This window comes from Rhinopithecus bieti, unplaced genomic scaffold (genome assembly GCF_001698545.2).
Source record: "Rhinopithecus bieti isolate Rb0 unplaced genomic scaffold, ASM169854v2 scaffold_34281, whole genome shotgun sequence".
NCBI classification, from domain to species: domain Eukaryota; kingdom Metazoa; phylum Chordata; class Mammalia; order Primates; family Cercopithecidae; genus Rhinopithecus; species Rhinopithecus bieti.
The window spans coordinates 604,314-627,263 of NW_016814762.1; the positions used below are offsets into that span (position 1 = coordinate 604,314).

General features: G+C 38.8%; 1 protein-coding gene and 1 pseudogene across 1 annotated transcript in view; one reads left to right on the forward strand and one right to left on the reverse strand.

Moving 5' to 3' along the window:
- NFATC3 (nuclear factor of activated T cells 3) overlaps positions 1–22,950 on the reverse strand; it is a 160,956-nt gene that overhangs the window by 89,617 nt on the left and 48,389 nt on the right. Inside the window, exon 3 of the mRNA XM_017852188.1 lies at positions 22,190–22,352. Within this exon, the coding sequence (XP_017707677.1) occupies positions 22,190–22,352 (163 nt within the window). The remainder of the gene's footprint in view (positions 1–22,189; positions 22,353–22,950) is intronic.
- Positions 16,082–16,562, forward strand: LOC108515352 (ubiquitin-conjugating enzyme E2 N-like; annotated as a pseudogene).

Genomic DNA, 22,950 nt, shown 5'->3' on the forward strand with positions numbered 1-22,950 from the left:
AAAAATTTGCTATTACCTACTAAGTCATCCAAATATCAAATAACATACTGGCAAGTACTCTATACCAAAGAATCCTAGTCATATTAGATGGCTAACATGTATAACAGCTTGGCAAAGTCATAAGCCACTTGCTTTTTATACTTTGATAAAATAAACTGATGTTGGAGGAAGGTATTCGCACATATAAGATTTCAAAGGGAATATATTTCATAACACATATTTTGACCAACATCTGCTGCAGATGTATATATAATACCGTAACGTAGGAAAAATAAGGCTATGCCGGCTGGGCACGGTGGCTCGCACCTGTAATCCCCAGCACTTTGGGAGGCTGAGGCGGGCAGATCACAAAGTCAGGAGATCGAAACCATCCAGGCTAACACGGTGAAACCCCGTCTCTACTAAAAACACAAAAAATTAGCCAGGCGTGGTGGCGGGTGCCTGTAGTCCCAGCTACTCGGGAGGCTGATGCAGGAGAATGGCCTGAACCCGGAAGGTGGAGCTGGCAGTGAGCCAAGATCGTGCCACTGCGCTCTAGCCTGGGCAACACAGTGAGACTCCATCCCAAGAAAAAAAGAAAAAGAAAAATAGGGCTATGCCTTTCTCTCTGAGAGATTTTTAAAGGATGATCAAATAAACTAATCAGACTATTATCCCATCTGATTTCCAGAGAAGCATTTATGTTGTAGGCAATAAATAAATTACTACTACTATTAACAGTAGTCTCTAAAAACTTTCACCAGTATCAATATTCTCTTCAGTCCACCCTCTGCTTCGCAGAAGAAAGTAAGCCAAGTTGTTTGTTATGCTTCTGTATCGTTTCCATAGCAAAGGTCTGTGCCTGCTTAATTTAACTAAAGCTGGAGGGTTAAAGCCTGAAGGCTACAGCAACTTCAATAAGAGCAGTTCTATTATCAGTTCTGCTAATTAGTTGGGGGGATGGGCTCTAAATATATTAGACCCATGACAACACATTGTAGAAACACTAAGAATACAAAATTAAATTTCTATAATATAAATTGCTTAAAACGAAAGTACACATAAAATGAAAAAATAATACAAACTTCATTTTCAAATTTCAGTAACTTTTGGGATAAGATTAAAATATGTATACCTTAATAAAATGTATCACTGTTTAATATATAAGCTTTTTAACCCCGCTACTTTTTTTTCTTTTGGGAGACAAGGTCTTGCTATGTTGCCCAGGCTGGTCTTGAATTCCTGGGCTCAAGTATTGATCCTCTTGCCTCAGTCTCCCAAGTAACTGGGATTACAGAATCACACCGCTACACCTGGCTAAAACTTTTATTCTTAAATAATTAGACTCATAGGAAGTTGCAAAAATAGTATGTATATGTACTACAGGTTGAATATCCCTAATCTGAAAATCCAAAATGTTCCAAAATTTGAAACTTTCTGAGCACTGATATGACATTCAAAGTAAATGCTCACTGGAACATATTGGAATTCAAATTTTTGAATCAGGGATGCTCAACCAGTATGTATTCTGGAAATATTCCAAAATTTGAAAAAAGCCAAAATCTAAGATACTTCTGACTTCTGGCCCCAAGCAGACAAGGGATACTACAGCCCCATGTATCCTGCACCTAGCTTCCCCCAACTATAATACAGTACATAGACCCAGACCCACAATATTGAACTGTAGTTAGTACAATATGAAAACCAGGACATTGACACTGGTATAATACTGCTAACTAGACTACAGATCTTATTCAGTTGCCATTGTTCTACATGCATTCATTTGTATGTGTGTATAGTTTCACACAATTTTATCCCATATATAGATTCAAGTAACTACTACCACAGTCAAGATATGAAGAAATTCTCTTGGGTCACCCCTTCATATTTGCACCCCTCAACCTGACCCTGTTTCCTGGCACCAATCTATTCTCCATCTCTACAGTTCTGTCATTTTGAAAATATTATATAAATAGAATCATATAGTATATTTACTTTTTTCCACTCAGCATAATTCCATGGAGAACTGTACAAGTTGCTGCATGTATCAATAGTTTATTCTTTTATACTGCGGAGTGGCAGTACGTTGTATGGATACACCAGAGTTTACTCATGTATTTGGTTTGTTTCTAACCTTGGGCTATTAAAAATAAAGTGTGGCAGGGCATGGAGACTCACGCCTGTAATCCCAGCACTTTGGGAGGCTGAAGTGGATGAATAGCTTGAGCTCAGGAGTTCAAAACCAGCCTGCCTGGACAAGATGGTGAAACCCCATCTGTACAAAAAACAAAAAAATAGCTGGGCATGGTGGCACACACCTGTAGTTCCAACTACTAGGAAGACTGAGATGTGAGAACGGCTTGGGCCCCGGAGTCTGAAGTTGCAGTGAGCTGAGATCGTATCACTGCACTCCAGCCTGAGTGATCTGCAATCTGCAGAGCCAGACCCCGTCACAAAAGAAAAAAAAAAAAAAAAAAAAAAAAAAAAGGAGAGAGAGAGAGAAAGAAAAGTTGTTAGGCCAGGCACAGTGGGTCAAGCTTGTGATCCCCGGGCAGGGAGGCCAAGGTGGGAGGATCACTTGAGGCTAGGAGTTGTAGACCAGCCTGGGCAACAAAATGAGACTGCCATCTCTACAAAAAATTTTTTAAAAATCAAGTTGAGGCAGCCAGGTGTGGTGGCTCATGCCTGTAATCCCAGCACTTTGGGAGGCCGAGGCGGGTGGATCACCTGAGATCAAGAGTTCCAGACCAGCCTGGCCAAGAAGGTGAAACCCCGTTTCTACTAAAAATGCAAAAATTAGCTGGGCATGGTGGTGGGCACCTGTAATCCCAGCTACTCGTGAGACTGAGGCAGGAGAATCTCTTGAACCCGGGAGGCGGAGGTTGCAGTGAGCTGAGATGGAGTCACTGTACTCCAGGCTAGGTGACAGAGCGAGACTCCATCTAAAAAATTTAAAAAAAAAAAAAGTTGAGACTAGGCGCAGTGGCTCACGCCTGTAATTCCAGCACTTTAGGAGGGCAAGATGGGCAGATCACTTGAGCTCAGGGGCATATGGGAAGCTTAGTTTTTAAAGAACCTAACAAACTGTATTTCAGAGTGGCTGTATCATTTTAACTCTCATTAGCAGTTTATGAAGCATACAGTTTCTGTGCATCCTTAACAACATTTAGTATTCTATTTTTATTTTAGCTGTTCTAATAGGTATGTAATGATAACTCATTGTGGTTTTAATTTGCATTTCCCTAATGGCTGGTGATGTGAGACATCTTTTCACATGCCTATTTGCCATCTTATCTCTTTTTTGGTGAAATGTCTGTTCATATCTTTGGCATATTTTCTAACTGAATTGTTTTTTATTGTTGCGTTTCGAGAGTTCTTTATACATTCTAGATACAAGATCTTTGACAGATATATGCTTTGCACATGTTTTCTCCCTGTCTGTAGCTTATCTTTTCATCCTTTTAATAGTGTCTTTCACAGAGTTAAAGTTTTTAATTTAGATGAAATCCAATTTATCAATTTTTTTCTTTTAGGTATGGTGCTTTTGGTATTATGTCCTAGAGATCTTTGCTTAGCCTGAGATCTTAAAGATCTCCTGTTTCTTCTAAAAGTTTTATACTTTTATGCTTTATTTTTTATGTTATTTTATTTTTTGAGATGGAATCTCACTCTGTTGCCCAGGATGGAGTGCAGGGGCATGATAGCAACTTACTGCAGCCTCCACCTCCCGGATTCAAGCAATTCTCCCGTCTCAGCCTCCAGACTAGCTGGGTCTAGAGGTGAGCACTACCATGCCCAGCTAATTTTCGTATTTTTTAGTACAGATGGGGCTTCATTATGTTGGTCAGGTTGGCCTTGAATTCCTGACCTCAGGTCATCTGTTCGCCTCAGTCTCCCAGAATGCTAGGGTCACAGGTGTGAGCCACCGTGCCTGACCTATGTTTTATAACTAAATTCACAACCCATTTTGAATTAATTTTTGTGAAAGATGTGAGGTTTGGGTTAAGGTTTATTCTTTTGCCTTATGAGTGTCCAACTGCTCTAACACTATTACTAAAAAGACAATGTAAAACCTCTTAAAGAATACTCATCTTTGTCTATAAACAGTATGTTACACAGAGTTACTATTACCTATTTTAATTAAAATTGACAATTCCAACTGATTTTCACATTTTGAAAAACAATAACATATCTCAAGTAATTCCTACAATGCTCATTTTTTTTAGATAAATAAAATCAAATTTTATAACTATATAGCTTTTTTTTTTTTTTTCCCTAAAGCAAGGTCTTTCTCTGTTTCCCAGGCTATAGTGCATAACTCACTGCAGCCTCAACCTCCTGGGATCAAGCAATCCTCCCAAATAGCTGAGACTCCAGGTGGGTACCACCACGCCTGGTTAAATTGTTTATTTTTATTTTTTGGTAGAGACAGGTTCTCACACTATTGCTCAGGCTGGTCTCCAACTCCTGGCCTCAAGTGATCCTCCCTCCTCGGCACCCCCAAGGTGCTGGGATTACAGGTGCAAGCCACTTCACGCAGCTACTATATATTTCTTGTGATTTATTAATACAGGAAAACCTAGCCAGAACAATCAGGCAAGAGAAAGAAATAAAGGGCATTTAAGTTGGAAAATAAGAAGTCAAACTATCTCTATTTGCCAAAGATATGATCATATACCTAGGAAACCCTAAAGACTTACCCAAAAGACTCCTAGATTTTTTTTTTTTTTTTTTTTTTTCTTTCCTGGAGACAAAGTCTCACTCTGTCACCCAGGCTGAAATGCAGAGGCATGATGTCAGCTCACTGTAACCTCTGCCTTCCAGGTTCAAGTGATTCTCATGCCTCAGCCTCCCAAGTAGCTGGGATTACAGGCACCCACCACCACGCCCAGCTAATTTTTGTATTTTTAGTAGAGACAGGGTTTCACCATGTTGGCCAGGCTGGTCTCTTAACTCCTCCTGACCTCAAGTGATCCACCCACCTTGCCTCCAAGTGTTGGGATTACAGGCATGAGCCATCATGCCAGGCCGACTCCTAGATTTGATAAATGAATCAGTAGCCTCAGGTTACAAAAGCAATGTACACAAATCGGTAGCACTGCTACACACCCCCACCAACAACAACCAAGCTAATAATCAAATCAAGAACTCAATCCCTTTTACAACAGCTACAACAAAAATAATAAAATACCTAGGAGTGTACTTACACAAGTAGGTGAAAGATCTTTACAAGGAGAACTACCAAACACTGCTGAAAAAAATCATAGATGACACAAACAAACGGAAATATCCCATGCTCACAGACTGGAAGACTCAGTATTGTGAAAATGACCACACTACGCGAGGCAATCTACAGATTCAATGTAACTCCTATCAAAATACCAACATCATCTTTCACAGAATTAGAAAAAAAAAGTCCTAAAATTCATATGGAACCAAAAAAGAGTCTGCATAGCCAAAGCAATCCTAAGCAAAAAAAAAAAAACAAATCTGGAAGCCTCACATTACCTGACTTTAAATTATACAAGGCTATAGTAACCAAAACAGCATGGTAGTGGCATAAAAGTAGATATGCAGATTAATAAAACAGAATAGAGAACCTAGGAATAAAGCCAACTACTTATAACCAACTGATCTTTGACAAAGCATACAAAAACATAAATTGAAAAAATTATACCCTATTCAATAAATGCTGCTGGGAAAACAGGACAGCCACATGTAGAAGAATGAAACCAGATCCCTATCTCTCACCACATATAAAAATAAACTCAAGATGGATTAAACACTTAAAAGACACGAAATCATAAAATTCTAGAGGAAAACCTAGGAAAACTGTACATTACCCTAGGCAAAGAATTTATGATTAAGACCCCAAAACAAATGTTAACAAAACCAAAAATAAATAAATGGGGCCTAATTAAACTAAAAAGCTTCTGCATTGCAAAAGAAATAATCATTGCAACAGACAAGTCACAGATTGGGAGAAAATATCAGCAAATTATACATCCAACAAAGGACTAATACCCAGAATCTACAAGGAACTCAAATCAGCAGGAAAAAAAAAAAAATAATCCCATCAAAAAGTAGGCAAATGACATGAACAGACACTTCTCAATAGAAGAAACACAAACGGCCCACAAACGTATAAAGAAATGCTCAACATCACTAATAATCAGGTAAACGCAAATTAAAACCGCAACGAGATACCACCTTCCTCCAGCCAGAATGGCCATTATTAAAAAGTCAAGAAAACAATAGATGTTGGCATCGATGTGATGAAAAGGGAACACTTGTACGCTGCTGGTGGAATGTAAATTATAAATTAATACAACCATTATGGAAAACAGTATGGAGATTTCTCAAAAAACTAAAAGTAGATCTACCACTCAATCTGACAATCCCAGTACTGGGTATCTATACAAAGGAAAAGAAGTCATTATATCAAAAAGACACCTGCACACATACATTCACAGCACAATTAACAACTGCAAAGATATGGAACCAACCTAAACGCCCATCAACCACTGAGTAGATGAAGAAAATGTGGTATGTCTACACCATGGAATACTACTCAGCCATAAAAAGAATGAGATAATGTCTTTTGCAGCAACTTGGATGGTGCTGAAGGCCATTATTCAAAGTGAAGTAACTCAGGAATGGAAAACCAAATAGCATGGGAAATTCAGTATGTTTTCACTTACAGGTAGGAGCAAAGCTATGGGTACACAAAAGCATAGAGTGGTATAATGGATATTGTAGACTCAGAAAAGGGTAGGAGAGGGTGAGGGACAGAAAACTACGTATGGGGTACAATGTACACTACTTGGGTAAGAGGCGCACTGAAATCTCAGATTTCACCACTACACAATTCATCCACTTAACAAAAAACCACTTGTACCCCAAAAGCTACTGAAAAAAATACATAAACAACTCTTTAATATACTATAGTCTCTCTGTCTTATAGGCTTCTAAACCAGCACTGTTCAAGATAACTTTCTGCAGTCACTAAAATACTCCTTTTTAAAAATTTCAATAGGCTTTTGGGTAAAATACTCTATATCCAATTTTTTCTTTACATCCATGACCATTTTGTATTAATTTTATAAGATATAAGGCTTAGGTCAAGGCTTATTTTCTTACCTATAGATATCCAGTTGCTCTGGCATCATCTGTTGAAAAGAAAATGTAGTCAGTATCCACATGTGGCTACTAAGCCTTGGAATGTTGTCAATGCAACTGAATAACTGAATTTTTAATTTCACTTAATTTAAACTGAAATAGCCATGTGTAGCTAGTGGCTTCTGGATTCTACTTTTGGACAGTGCAGCTCTAAACCCTTCCCTCTACTTAATATTTTTCCCTCCTTAGTATCTACCTTTTCCCTAGATGTCTGCTTATTAATTAGCTAGACACTATCTTCAAATAAGAAGTCCCCTTTCTGGATAGGCGCAGTGGCTCACGGGAGTAATCCCAATGTGGGCGGATCACCTGAGGCCAGGAGTTCTGAGACCAGCCGGACCAACATGGTGAAACCCTGTCTCTACTAAAAATACAAAAAAACTAGCTGGGCATGGTGGCATGCGCCTTGTATTCCCAACTACTTGGGAGGCTGAGGCATGACAATCGCTTAAATCTGGGAGGCAGAGGTTGCAGTGAGCCAAGATTGTACCATGTACTCCAGCCTGGGTGACACAGCGAGACTCTGTCTCAAATAAAAATAATAATAAAATTTAAAATAAAATCCCTTTTCTTTCTTGTGGAAAGAAAAAATAAGCACCTGATTCAACTCCGTCAAATTTCAGGTCTCTATTTGCTCTCACAAAGATCTGAATTTCCTCTATTAAATGTTTATCATACTTTATTGGTACTATCTTATTTGCAACTCTCAATGGACAATAAAATTCATGGGAGTAGGCAACATGTCTGATTTCCCTCAGTGAATCCCCAGCTACATTAGCAAACTGCTTTGAATGTATTATTTGGTGACCATATTAAGGAATCAGATAACTTATTTGGAAGAAAAGAAAAAGCTAATTTGTCAGCTGGCTACAAGGTAGGTGGTATTTTCCAACAGCACCACAGCTTGCATTCCTTCATAATTTCAAAAAATATGTATTTCAGAAATTTCTTAGCTCTCTTGAAATTGTCCTTTGCAGAATAACAGGAAGATCATCATAACTGATGTTTAAGTACCCTTCTACTTTCCATTTTCACATATCACTAGCCCATTAATTCACAACTCCTTAAAATGTCAGTAACAAACCTAGCTTAATTCTAGGATGCCAATGTAGATAGCTTATTCTGGTATATACTCTTCATCAGTGTTGAAGTGTTGGTCAAACTGTTCCAAGAAACCTAAGTAATAATACTAGCTAACTTTTACTGAGCATTTACAATGTGCAAGGTACCATGCCATGTTCCTTACAATGTTTCATTTACTCCTCACAACAGCTCTTAGGTAGATTATATTACTATATATTATCCTCATTTTATAAAGAAAAAAATCCCAAGGTAAACTCTTCACAATTAACTTCTACCACATCACATACTGATTTCCAATATAGCACTTACTATATTCTAATGTTTTGTTTGTTTATTTACTTACTCAGTCTCTCTCAGTATATAAAGTGAGAAAGGCCCTTGAAGACAGGAGTTTTGTCTGTCTTGTTCATCTCTGCATCCCTAGCACCTACAATATTGTCTATAATGTAGTGAGCAATCAAAAAATACATATTGAGTGAGTAAATGGATAGATAAGTGAATAAATTAAGCAATGAACGACTAAATAAAAGGTCTAGAAAGAAAGGTTAAGTTACTTGGCCAAGGATATAGTAAAATCCAGGATTCAACCGAAACAATCTGGCTCTAGAGCCCATATTAGTGACTTAGCCATGATTTATTCCTGTGTGGAGCATGTGGCATAGAAGACAAGCTAACCACCAAAGATTTAAGTATAGAGTTCTATATTATACCACAGAATACAGAGTTTTGCTGAGGAAAGACTGCCCAGCCAGGGACTACTTTTCCCAGTACTTCTGCATGTAAGTAGGGCCATGTGACTACTTCTAGCCAAAAAATTGTAAGTGGTGATAATTGACAGTAATTTCCAGGTTAGTGTAGTTAAATATCTTGAATGATTTCCGTACACCTTCTTCTTTCCCAGGGACAGTAGAAGCTGTGCATTAAAGATGGCATCAAAAGATGAACATATCTTGGATTTCTGAGTAACAATTTGAAAGAAAATGCAAAATAAACTTTTTTTTTTTTTTTTTTTGGTCTTAAACCACTGAGAATTGGGGATTATTAGTTACAGTGGTTAGGCTACCATGATTAATCCAAGGAAGGAGAGCTTGAACTATAATAATAGTAAACAAGCATTAAGATTTTTACCAGGGCCCGGGCACGGTAGCTTACACCTGTAATCCTAGCATTTGGGGAGGCTGAGGCGGTGCATCGCTTGAGGTCAGGAGTTCGAGACTAGCCTAGCCAACATGATGGAATCCCGTCTCTACTAAAAATACAAAAATTAACTGGGTGGGTGTGTTGGTGGGTGCCTGTAATCCCAGCTACTTGGGAGGTTGAAGCAGGAGAATCACTTGAACCCGGGAGGCAGGGGTTGCAGTGAACTGAGATATGGGCCACTGCATTCTAGCCTGGGCAACAGCACAAGACTCCGTCTCAAGGAAAAAAAAATTTTTTTTTTAAAGTAAGAGAAAGAGTACCTAACTTTAAGTCGAAGACCAGGCTTTCTAAAATAGTTTATTTGGAGAATTAAATGAGATAATGTGAAAGTGCTTTAGAAAATGAAACATACTAAGAAATTATGAGATAACTACAGTGTAAGAAGTAATATGGTAAACCAGAAAGAGAAACGACAGTCAAAAGACCTGGGCTTAAGATCTCTCTGCCAATTACAACATACATAACCTCAGATCACCTAAAATGTACAGTCATGAGCTACATAACAGTGGTTCAGTAAATGACAGACCGTATACAATGGTGGTCCCATAGGTAGTAACAGAATTGAAAAAGTTCTGTTCCCTAGTGACATCTTGATGTTCCTGACCCTGTGAAGGCCTAGGCTAATGTGTGCGTTGGTGTCAGCATTTTAAACAAAAAAGTTTTAAAAGTAAAAAAACAAAATAAAAATAAAAAATTTGAACATAGAAAAAAGTTCATGGAATAAGGATATAAAGAAATAAAATATCTTTGTACAGCTGTACAACGTGTCTGTGTTTTAATCTAAGTGTTACTACAAAAGACTTCTTTTAATTCACAACTTATAAAGCGAAAAAGTTAGATTATTAAAGAAAAAATTTTTTATAAATATAGTATAGTCTAAGGGTACTGTGCTTAGAAAGTCTACAGTAGTGTACAGTAATGTCCCAGGCCTTCACATTCACTCACCCAGAGCAACTTCCAGTCCTATAAGCTCCACTAATGGTAAGTGCTCTATTCAGGTATACCATTTTTAATATTTTATACCATATTTTAAGTAAATCTTTGTTGTTGTTGTTGTTGTTTAAGAGAGAAGCTCTCAACATGTTGCCCAGGCTAGACTCTAACTCATGGGCTCAAGCAATCCTCCTGACTCACCCTCCCAAGTAGCTGGGACTGCAAGCCTGGTGCCAATGTGACTGGTTATACCATATGTTAGGGTATACCATCTAGGTTTGTATAAGTACACTCTCTCGTGTTCATAAAACGAGGAAATCGCTCAATGATGCATTTCTCAGAACATATCCCGGGTGTTAAGTGGCATATGACTGTAATTGATTTGCCTTTTCAAAGAACTTTTGTAAAGATTAAATATGTAAACTCTGAGGCCAGGCGTGGTGGCTCAAGCTTATAATCCTAGCACTTTGAGAAGCCAAGGCAGGTGGATCACTTGAGCCTAGGAGTTTGAGACCAGCCTACCCAACATGGCAAAATCTTACCTCCACAAAAAATACAAAAATGCAGCGTAGGCTGCAGTGAGCTGACATTGCACTACTGCACTCCAGCCTGGGCAACAGAGTGAGACACTGTCTCATAAAAGAAAAAAGAAAAGGAAAAGATAAACTCCGGGAAAACATTTTGTAAACTATAAAACACTACAAAAAGTAAACTATTGCAATTAATAGCAGCACGAACCTACAAAATGTCATTGAAATTAGTAATTTCAGTAGCATTTTGTCTTCAAGCGCTTTTTAGACAAATGTTCACAGTAAAGCAAATTCTTTCAAACTATTTTTATTTTTTATTTTTTGAGATGGAGTGTTTCACTCTTGTTGCCCAGGCTGGAGTGCAATGGCGCGATCTCGGTTCACTGCAACCTCTGCCTCCCGAGTTCAAGTGATACTCTCGCCTCAGCCTCCTGAGTAGCTGGGATTACAGGAATGCACCACCACGCCTGGCTAATTTTTGTATTTTTAGTAGAGTGGGGTTTCATGGTGTTGCCCAGGCTGGTCTCGAACTCCTGACCTCGGGTGATCTGCCTGCCTCGGCCTCCCAAAGTGCTGGGATTAAAGGCGTGAGCCACTGCACCCAGCCTAAACTAATTTTCGTTTTACCAAACATTATTTTAAAACATATAGATAATCTACGTTAAATCATCTAAAACAAAACTCAGAAAATTAAGACCTACAAAAAGTCTCTTCCAATTCTAATAACTGAAAATGTGCATTTTCACCAGGTAATTCCAATAAAATTATTGGCTTTAATTAAACAGACAATTCTCCCATATTTAGAATAAGAACTGAAAAGTAAAATAATCTGATTAAATATTCATTAAAGACTTTTAAAATTTATGAAAGATTAGTTTCCCAGCAACAAGTACACAATTCAGTTTCATTTGAGATTCAATTGCATCTGTTTCTCACTTGTGTACTCTGAAGGCACTGTGAAGTCCCCCGCCACCAACACAAAGATATTGTGGATATATAAAACCCAAAAAAATGGGAACTTGGAGGGAGATTCTTAACAGTGATACATAATTCTACAGTTCCTAACCATAAACTATAAAAAGAAATGAGACTGTATCAGTCCAATTTAATAATACAAGAACATTATCTCTATTTTACTTTAATATTAAGTTACCACATTACAGAAAACAAGCAAGTGGCAGACACTGGCTGCATGGTTCGATTCTTGTGTCCTTAAAATAGAAAACAAGTCTGCAAGAAAAGCAGTTGACAACACTCAACACCTATTCATAAATTCAAAAAACAAAAATAGAAACCTCCCAACAAATTAGAAAAAAATATCCTTAAGTCTGATAAAAGGTATCCCCCCCCCAAAAAAAAAACCCAAAACAACCAACCAAACAAAACCCTAGCAAATTACTTAATGGCACAATTATGAATCCTTTTTTGCCCTGAGTTTCGTAAATAGACAAGGATGCCCTCCATCACCACCTCTAATCAACAATGTATCAGAGGTCCTAGTCAATACAATAAAGCAAGAAAAAGGGGGGGAAGTATAAAAATTAAGAAGGGGCTAGGCGCAGTGGCTCACGTCTATAATCCCAGCACTTTGGGAGGCCGAGACGGGCGGATGACGAGGTCAGGAGATCGAGACCACGCTCGCTAACACGGTGAAACCCCGTCTCTACTAAAAAAAAATACAAAAACAAAATTAGCCGGGCGCGGTGGCTGGTGCCTGTAGTCCCAGCTACTCGGAGGCTGAGGCAGGAGAATGGCGTGAACTCAGGATGCGGAGCTTGCAGTGAGTGGAGATCGCGCCACTGCACTCCAGCCTGGGCAACAGAGCGAGACTCCATCTCAAAAAAATAAAATAAAATAAAAATTAAGAAGGAAGAAGTAAAACCGGTATTATTCGAAGATGAGCTGGCTGGACACAGTGGCTCATGTCTGTAATTCCAGCACTTTGGGAGGCTGAGGTAGGAGATCAATCACTTGAGGCCAAGAGCTTCAGACAAGAAAACAAGCAAGTGGCAGACACTGGGCCTGGGCAACATAGTGAGGCCCTGTCTACAAGAAAGATTTAAAAAATTAGCCAAATGTGGTGGTACATGCCTGTAGTTCCAGCTACTTGGGAGGCCAAGGTGGGAAGACCGCTTGAGCCCATGAGTTTGAGGTTGCAATGGGTCATGATTGTGCCACTATCACAAAAAGGTCAAAAGATGTGAACAAACACTTCATGAAAGATATCCAAATGTCCAACAAATACATAAGATGTTCAAAATCATTGGTCATCAAGAAATTACAAATTAAAACCACAGCCAGATACCATTATATCTTTACAATAATGGTTAAAATTAAAAGACTAAGAAGTGTTACTATTGGTGAGGATGTGGAGGAACAAGAACTTTATACATGGCTAACTGGGAGTATAAATTGGTACAGCCACTTTGGAATATCAGTAACTACACTCCCGGACATATTCCCAAGTAAGTGAATGCTTTGTCCATCGAAAGTCATGGTTTTTTTTTGTTTGTTTGTTTTTTGTTTTTTTAAAAAAGGCACAAAGCAACTTTATTCATAATTGTCCAACACTCGACACAAATCAAATGTCTACGAAAAGAAAACAAAGAAGCACTTGCAAATTCATACACGAGACTAACATGAAGCAATGAAAAAAATAAACAACAAAAATTTGATGAATCCCACAATCATAATGTTGAATACATGATGTTAGATACAAAACAGGACCTCCATTTATATAAAATACAAAAATAAGAAAACTAATATATGGTGATGAGAGTTGAGAAGCATGATTATCTTTGGTTGGGGGTATAAACTGGGAAGAGACACAAGAGAGACTCATGAAGTGCTTAAAATGTTCTATATGTTAACTTGTGTGTTTTTTTGAGTATTTATACTTGTGCGTTAAATATTCATTGTGTTGTACAACTTAAGGTTTGTATACTTGATTATTTGTTCCTCTTTTTAGTTGACATGTAATAATTATACATATTTGTACAGTAAATAGTGATATTTTGATACATGTATATAATGTGATAATCAAATCAGGTTGACTAAGATATCTATCACTTCAAACATTTATCAAGTGTGTTAAAAACATTCAAAATCCTTTCTAGTTTTGTGAACATACACAATAAATTTTTTTTTAGACAGAGTCTTACTGTGTTGCCCAGGCTGGAGTGCAGTGGTGCAATCTCAGCTAACTGCAACCTCCGCCTCCCAGGTTCATGCGATTCTGCTGCCTCAGCCTACTGAGTAGCTAAGATTACAGGCATGTGCCACCACGTCCAGCTAATTTTTGTATTTTTAAGAGAGACAGGGTTTCACCATGTTGGCCAGGCTGGTCTCGAACTCCTGACCTCAAGGGATCTACCTGACTCAGCCTCCCAAAGTGCTGGGATTACAGGTGTGAGCCACTGCGCTCCACCACAATAAATTTTTGTTAACTATATTCACCCCACAATGCTATATAACACAAGACTTATTCTTCCCCTCTAGCTGTAATTTTGTATCCATTGACCAACTTCTCCCCATCCTTACCTCCTGCAATCCTTTCTCAGCCTCTAATAACCAAAATTCTATTTCTGTGAGCTGAAATTTTTTAGCCCCTTCATATAAGTGAGAACATGCCGTATTTATCTTTCTGTGTCTGACTTACTTCATTTAATATAATTTCCTCCAGGTTCATCCCTGTTGCCACAAATGACAGGATTTCATTCTTTTTTTTATGCCTGAATAGTATTGTATTGTGCATATCTGTCACATTTTCTTTATTCATTCATCAGTTGATGGACAGTTAGGTTGATTCCATATCTTGGCTACTGTGATCTCTTCAATATACTGATTTCCTCTTCTGTGGATGAATTCCCAACAGTAGAATTGCTGGATCATACGGTAGTTCCATTTTTAAATTTTTTGAGCAACCTTTAGACTGTTTTCCATCATGGTTATATTAGTTTACATTCCCACTAGCAGTGTAAAGGATCTTTTATTCTTTTATTCTAGAGGGTTTTTCCTTGACTTACTACTCTTCCTGATGGATGAAAGTATGTGTGGGTTAGCAGCTCTGCTATATACTACACCAGAATCTCTTCTATTACACATTCCTCACCTTACCCCACCCTCCATCCTCTATCACCACTCTTTGAAGTTTATAGATCAAAGTTTGTGTTCTTCTTTGCTTGTTTGGGTGTTACCAATAGATTTTCTGGCTGTTTCCTCACATCCTACACACACATACATTTTGTTTATTTTGTTAGTTATTGGGGGAAGACTGCGATACTACTTCATTTTACTATCTAAGTTATTTTTCTAATATCAAGGGAAAAATAAGCAGTACACATGATAGCAGGTCATTTAAAAGGGAAAGTGGAACTGATACCTGATTCTATATACTCCAACATATTTGCAGAGATGTGCAATGTGTGGAACACTATACCAGTATATGCCCACCTTATGAGACCACATTTTTTCCCATTAACAGAGGTGGTTCTTCTCTAGCAATTAAGAAGTTAGTAGATTTCTCCACTATTCTGAGGATTTTTTTTTTTTTTTTTTGAGGCGGAGTCTCGCTCTGTCGCCCGGACTGGAGTGTAGTGGCCAGATCTCAGCTCACTGCAAGCTCCGCCTCCCGGGTTTACTCCATTCTCCTGCCTCAGTCTCCCGAGTAGCTGGGACTACAGGTGCCCGCCACCTCGCCCGGCTAGTTTTGTATTTTAGTAGAGACGGGGTTTCACCGTGTTAGCCAGGATGGTCTCGATCTCCTGACCTCGTGATCCGCCCGTCTCGGCCTCCCAAAGTGCTGGGATTACAGGCTTGAGCCACCGCGCCTGGCCTATTCTGAGGATTTTAAATTCTCAGAAAGAGAGAGAGAAAGGCATCAGTTATTCCAGACTGGTCTGAGCCTCACACATAAAAGTGGTATGTTTAGGTCAGGTGCAGTGGCCCACACCTGCAATCCCAGCACTTTGGAAGACTGAGGCAAGAGGAATGCTTGACCCTAGGAGTTCAAGACCAAACCGGGCAATACAGTGAGACCCTAAAAAACAAACAAAAAAAAGTGCCTTGATTGTGCTCGGTATCTGCTGGCTTGTTTCTTCTTGTCTTTTAAAAGTTTTGTGGCGTGAGGCAAGTGGAGCTGGAGACGAGACCAGAGGCCGAACTCGGGTTCTGACAAGATGGCCGGGCTGCTCCACAGGATCATCAGGAAATCCGCCAGTGTTTGCTGGCAGAACCATTGTTCCTGGCATCAAAGCAGAACCAGATGAGAGCAACGCCCGTTATTTCATGTGGTCCAAATGCTGGCCTCAAGATTCCCCCTTTGAGGGAGGACTTTTAAACTTGAGCTATTCCTTCCTGAAGAATACCCATGGCAGCCCCTAAAGACGTTCATGACCAAAAATTATCATCCTATTGTTAAGACAAGTTTGGGAAGAAGTATGTTAGATATTTTGAAAGATAAGTTGGTCCCCAGCACTGCAGTCCACAACAGTTCTGCTATCGATCCAGGCCTTGTTAAGTGCTCCCAATCCAGATGATCCTTAGTCAAATGATGTAGTGAGCAGTGGAAGACCAATGAAGCCCAAGCCATTAGAAACAGCTAGAGCATGGACTTGGCTATATGCCATGAATAACATGTTAAATGATCCGATCATCTAAGTGTCATCACTTCTCCTGTTCTGCCGAAACTTCCTCCTTTTTGTTTGCATTTAATGGACACAGTCTTTAGAATAATTACAGAATAAAAAGCCCAGACATTTCAGTCTTGGTGATTAAATGCACATTAGCAAAATCTATGTCGTCCTGATTTCACTGTCATATAAGCATGAGCCAGGAGGCTAGAAGTATCATCTGGATTGCTGTGAAACGTTTAAAAAGCAGTGGCCCTCCCTACTTTTATTCATTTCCCCCATCCTGGTTTAGAGTATAAAGCACTGTGAAAGGGGGGGGGGGGGTGAATGAAGGTAGTTGTCAGGTTAGCTGGCAGGGTGTGGGTGTTTCTTTATTTTATTTATTTTTTTTGAGGAGGGAGGTAGTTTTATTTTAATTTTATGGGCTCCTTTCCCCCTTTTTGGTGATTTAAGTTGCATTGGTTAAAAAGCAGCTAACCAGGTCTTTAGAATAGTGCCTCTCTACAGCCAAGTCTAACTTTATTAGAATGGCTGGGGGGTACATGGAGCTTGATTGTCTGAACCAAAATGGGAACATTAAACAAACATCACAGCCCTCACTAATAACATTGCTGTCAAGTGTAGATCCCCCCTTCAAAAAAAGCTTGTGACCATTTCGTATGGCTTGTTTGCAAACTTCTGTAAATCTTATGTTTTAGTAAAATATTTTTTGTTACTCTAAAAAAAAAAAAAAGTTTTGTTGGCCAGGCACAGTGGCTCACGCCTCTAATCCCAGCACTCTGGGAGGCTGAGGTGGGTGGATCACTTGAGGTCAGGAGTTCGAGACCAGCCTGGACAACATGGTAAAAACCCATCTCTACCAAAATACAAACAATTAGCCAGAAGTGGTGGTGTATGTCTATAATCCTAGCTACTCAGGAGGCTAAGGCAGGAGAATCACCTGAACCGGGGAGGCAGAGGTTACAGTGAGCCAATATCACACCACTGCACTCCAGTTAGTGTAACAGAGTGAGACTCTGTCTCAAAAAACAAAAACAAACAAACAAAAAAAGTTGTTGTGTGTAAGAATGTATCAATAAATACTACCAAAAACAATCTACGGATTCAATGCAATCTCTGTCAAAATACCAATGACATTCTTCACAGAAATAGAGAAAATAATCTTAAAATTTAAATTGAACCACCAAAGACCCCAAAGAGCCAAAGCTTAACTGAACAAAAAGAACAAAATTAAAGGCATTATACTACTTGACTTCAAAATATATTACAAAATGACAGTAACCAGAAAAGCACAATATTGATATAAAAACAGACACACAGACCCATGTGACACAATAGAGAGCACAGAAATAAATTCCTGTATTTACAGCTAACTCCTTTTCAACAAAGCTGCTAAGAAGAACATACACTGGGGAAAGGATACCCTCTTCAATAAATATGCTGGGAACACTGGATATCCACATGCAGAAGAATGAAATTAGACACCCATCTTTCATAACATACAAAAAAATCAACTCAAAATGGATTAAAGACTTAAATTTAAGATCTGAAACTATAAAACTACTAGAAGAAAACATAGGGGGAAAGCTTCATTACATTGATCTAAGCAAAGATTTTATGAGTAATGTTATAAAATCACAGCCAACAAAAACAGAGAAAACTATTTCTATCAACTAAAAAGCTTCTGTACAGCAAAGGAAATAATCAACAGAATGAGGAGATAATCTGTAGAATGGGAGAAAATATCTTCAAACTATTCATCCAACAAAGGACTAATACTAAGAATGCACAAGGTACTCAAACAACTCAACAGCCAAGGAACCCCGAACAATCTAACTAAAAAGTGGGCAAAGGATCTAAAATGACATTTCTCAAAAGGAGATATACAAATGGCAAATAGGTATATGAAAAAATGCTCAAAATCACTAATCATCAGGGAAATGCAAATCAAAACCACAATGAGACATAGTATCACTCCGGTTAGCATGGCTAGTTATCAAAATGCAAAAAAAGGAAAATTCTGGTGGGGATAACGAGAAAAGGGAATACTGGCACACTGTTATGGGAATGTAAGTGAGTACAGCCATTACAGAAAACAGTATGGAGGTTACACAAAAAATTAAAAACAGAACTACTATGTGATCCAGCAATTCCACTACAGGGTGTATTATATATCCAAAGGAAATGAAATCAGTGGGTTAAAAAGATATTTATGCTGTTTCTTGCAGCATTATTCATAATGGCCAAGATATGGAACCAAATTAAGTGTCTGTCAATGGATGAATGGATTTCTAAAATGTGGCATATATACACAATTGAATACTATTCCACCACAAGAAAAGAGAGAAATCAGCCAGGCCTGGCAGCTCACACCTATAATCCCTGTACTTTGGGAGGCCAAGGCAGGAGGATCACTTGAAGCTAGGAGTTTTGAGAACAGCCTGGGCAAAAAATCAAGACTCTATCTCCACAAAAAAATTAAAAAGTTAGCCAGATGCAGTGGCATGCACCTGTAGTCCCAGCGACTCAGGAGGCTGAGGCAGGAGAATGCCCTAAGCCTAGGAGTCCGAGGCTGCAGTTAAGTAAGATCATGACACTGAACTCCAGCCAAGAGCCTATCTCTTAAAAAAAAAAAAACGGTGGGGGGGCAAGGTGGGAGGATCGTTTGAGGCCAAGAGTTCAAGAACAGCCTGGGCAACACAGCAAGACCTAAGATAAGCCAACATTTGAATAATAATTAGAGTCACTTAAGTAAACAACAAAATAAAAGGAAAAGGAAATGTTACATTTTTTTCTGGCATGAAGCAAGAAAGAATCTCAGATTGAAAGGGAGCATCAAAAGCACTGGGAAAAACTGATAAAGAACTATTAACATTCAGACATACTCTGGTTAAGTCAACCATTTCAAGTATAAAGAAATAATTCTTCAATCAATAAGTCAGAAAACAAAAGTCACTTACAAGAAGAAAATAAAACTGCTAATAACAGGAGTTGTAGTCTCCTCTTAAGGAGAGACTCAGCTGTTTTGTCTTTGTTTTTGAGAAGTACCTTGCTCTGTCACCCAATCTGGAGTGCAGCGTTGTGATCATAGAACACTGCAGCCTCAAATTCCTGGGCTCAAAAGATCCTTCCACCTCAGCTTCTGAAAGAGCAGGGACTACAGGCACATGCTCCTTATTGCACTTGGCTATTTTTCCAATTTTTTGTAGAAATAGGGTCACTCTGTTGCCCAGGCTGAAGTGTAGTGGCACAATCATACCTCACAGCAGCCTCAAATTCCCGGCTCCAGCAATCCTACTGCCTCAGCCTCTGGTGTAGCTGGAACTACAAGTGTGTGCCACAATGCCCAGGTAATTTTACTCATTTATTTGTTGTCCAGTCTGGTCTCAAACTCCTGGCTTCAAGCAATCCTCTCTCCTGAGCATCCCAGTCCACTATGTTACCTGGATTACAGGCATGAGCCACAGCACCAGTTCTGCTTTTGTTTTTTAGAGACATATTGCCCAGGCTGGAGTGCAGCGGCTATTTCCAGCCACAGTCATCATACACCACAGCCCTGAACTCTTGGCCTCCAGCGATACTTAAGCCTCAGCCTCCCCAGTAGCTGGGACTACAAGCACACACCATTGTTCCTGGCTCAGTTTTTGTTTTTTTTTTTTTTAATCTTTTAAAATGCTTTTTGTAACGTTGTTTATTGCTTTTGACCACAGCACATGCATCAGTTTTTTCATTAAAGGAAAACTGTGGAAACAAATCATGTACCCTCCCAAAAGACTTGTTCATTTATACACTTGTAAATAATTTGTTTATTGCTGTGAAAATTAAAGATACAGAAAACTAAGCAACAAATCTGCTTCTTTTATCAAAATGAAATGAGCTCATTTAACAACAAAATACGACTCATGAACAAAATGACAAAATTCTTATGTTTTGTTTTCCTGGCGTTTCTTAATACAAATCATTAAAAAACCCATCTAAAATGTAAATCTTTATATGTAAAGAACTATAAAACATGATCAGATAATAATCATAAAGCATAGCTCATAAAAGAGATGATAGTTCGTAGATTTTACTTGTTGAAAATCACTTCAGTGTAATTAGTTTTTCCACTACAGTATTCAATACCATTAAGACAGAAAAATGTCTACACAGTTCTAAGAGATTATTATCTACAGTCATTTCTATATTTGAGTATATAAAGGCAAAAAACACATTTTCAAACATGAAAGAACCCATGGAACATAGAATCCAAAGCCCTCCTCACATAAAAACAAAAAAACTTAACAATGAAATAAACAAAAAAGAAGTAGTAGTGAGCATTGAATCTAACTAGAAATAGAACTAAGGCTAAATAATTGGTGGAGAAGTTAGGGAGGAAGTAAATTTGAAAGGAAAAATAGCATAAGCAAGAAAATTCAGGAGGTAAAAAGTAGGAAAGGGGAAGGAAGTTTAAGAAAGACAATTACCTTACTTTTCAGAGTAGAAGTCAATCCATGCCATCTAAATCTGAAACAATAACTTCAATCTCTCAACAATGTATTTAATCTCTTTTTGTGACCTTAGAAAGATATTTTAGGAATTCTTTTTTTTGAGACAGGGTCTCGTTCTGTTGCCCAGGCTGGAGTGCAGTGGCGTGATCATGGCTCACTACAGCCTCAATCTCCCAGGCTCAATTGATCTTCCCATCTTAGCCTCCGGAATGGCTGGGACTATAGGCATACAACCACCACGCCCAGTTAATTTTTGTATTTTTTTGGTAGAGACTGGGTCTCACTGTATTGTCCAGGCTGGCTTCAAATTCCTGGGCTCAAGCGATCCACTTGCCTCAGCCTCACAAAGTACTGGGATTAGAGGTGTAATCTCTTTCCTTAAAAAAATACAATCATTTTTCTAGCTATCCATTCAGTCTTCCACTAAATATATACATAGAGAATTATCTGGAATGTTAATCAAATGTTAACATTGCTTATTTCTGAGAGGGTTAGATTTTGGGTAATTTGTTGCTTTATTCTTTCTATTTTTCTGTACTAGATTTTATTTATTTATCTATTTAGAGACGGAGTCTAGTTCTGTTGCCCAGGCTGCAGTACAGTGACACTATCTCGGCTTACCGTAACCTCCGCCTCCCAAGTTCAAGCAATTCTCCTGCCTCAGCCTGCCGCGTAGCTGGGATTACAGGCACCTGCCAACACGCCCTGCTAATTTTTGTATTTTTAGTACAGACAGGGTTTCACCGTGTTGGCCCGGCTGGTCTCGAACTCCTGAGCTCGAGATCCACCTGCCTCAGCCTCCCAAAGTGCTGGGATACAGGCGTGAGCCACTGCACCCGGCCTGTATTAAATTTTAAATGAGCATATATTTTATTCAAAAATATAATATGGCCGTATTTTTTTGTCAGTAAAACAGCTATTTGGCCACTGTAATCTTTCCCCAGAGTCTCCCCAGAAGGAACGTCAGTCCACGAAAGAACATCTTTTAGCCTAGCAAATATAACTCAATGCAGAAGTGTAGTCACATCAACAAGCCCCCAAAACAACAGAGGCTCTCTAGTTTTGAGTTTTTGCTCTTTGTACTGTCTAGTACCTAACCAAATAGATTTGTCTAATCATCAATAGTTGTATGGTATCTGCAAAACAAGCCCCAAAAGTCTCATACCTTCACAACAGGATGTCCCCCAGTAGATGCTTTTACTGCCCCTCGGCTACCTTCAGTTTCATAATGGGCTCGATGATGAGTTTTAGGCTGCACTTCTATTTTCAGTTCACATTGTCCAAAATGAGCTGGTAAAGGCCAGTCTAGTGGAGGTAATGAAGATGTGCTACAAACAAAACACACAAAGATGCATGTCACCATGCTATTATTGCCAAGCAACGATTCAAATGGCTTCTTTGCCAGCACCAACATTTCTTCCTTTGATCTCTGAAACAATGTATTACAAAATAAAACTTCATTCAGTAAGTTATAATTCTGGTTATGGTGAGTGCTTAATAAATAATTATTTCATCTTTACAATAAAATCTATTTTATTTCCCAAAGGTGATACGTGCTTAAAGATACATAAATTTTAGAAAATAAAAATAAAGGCCAGGTGTGGTGGCTCATGCCTGTAATCCCAGCACTTTGGGAGCTGAGGCAGGCAGATTACCTGAGATCAGGAGTTCGAGACTAGCCTTGCCAGCATGGTGAAACCCCATCTCTACTAAAACTACAAAAATTAGCTGGGCATGGTGGCACTTGCCTGTAATCCCAGCTACTAGGGAGGCTAAGGCAGGAGAATTCTTTGAGCCCAGGAGACGGAGGCTGCAATGAGCCAAGATTGCACCACTGCACTCCAGCCCGGCCAATAGAGCCAGACTCTGTCTCAAAAAATAATAATAATAATAAAATAAAATTTAAAAATCTATCTTAGGCCGGGG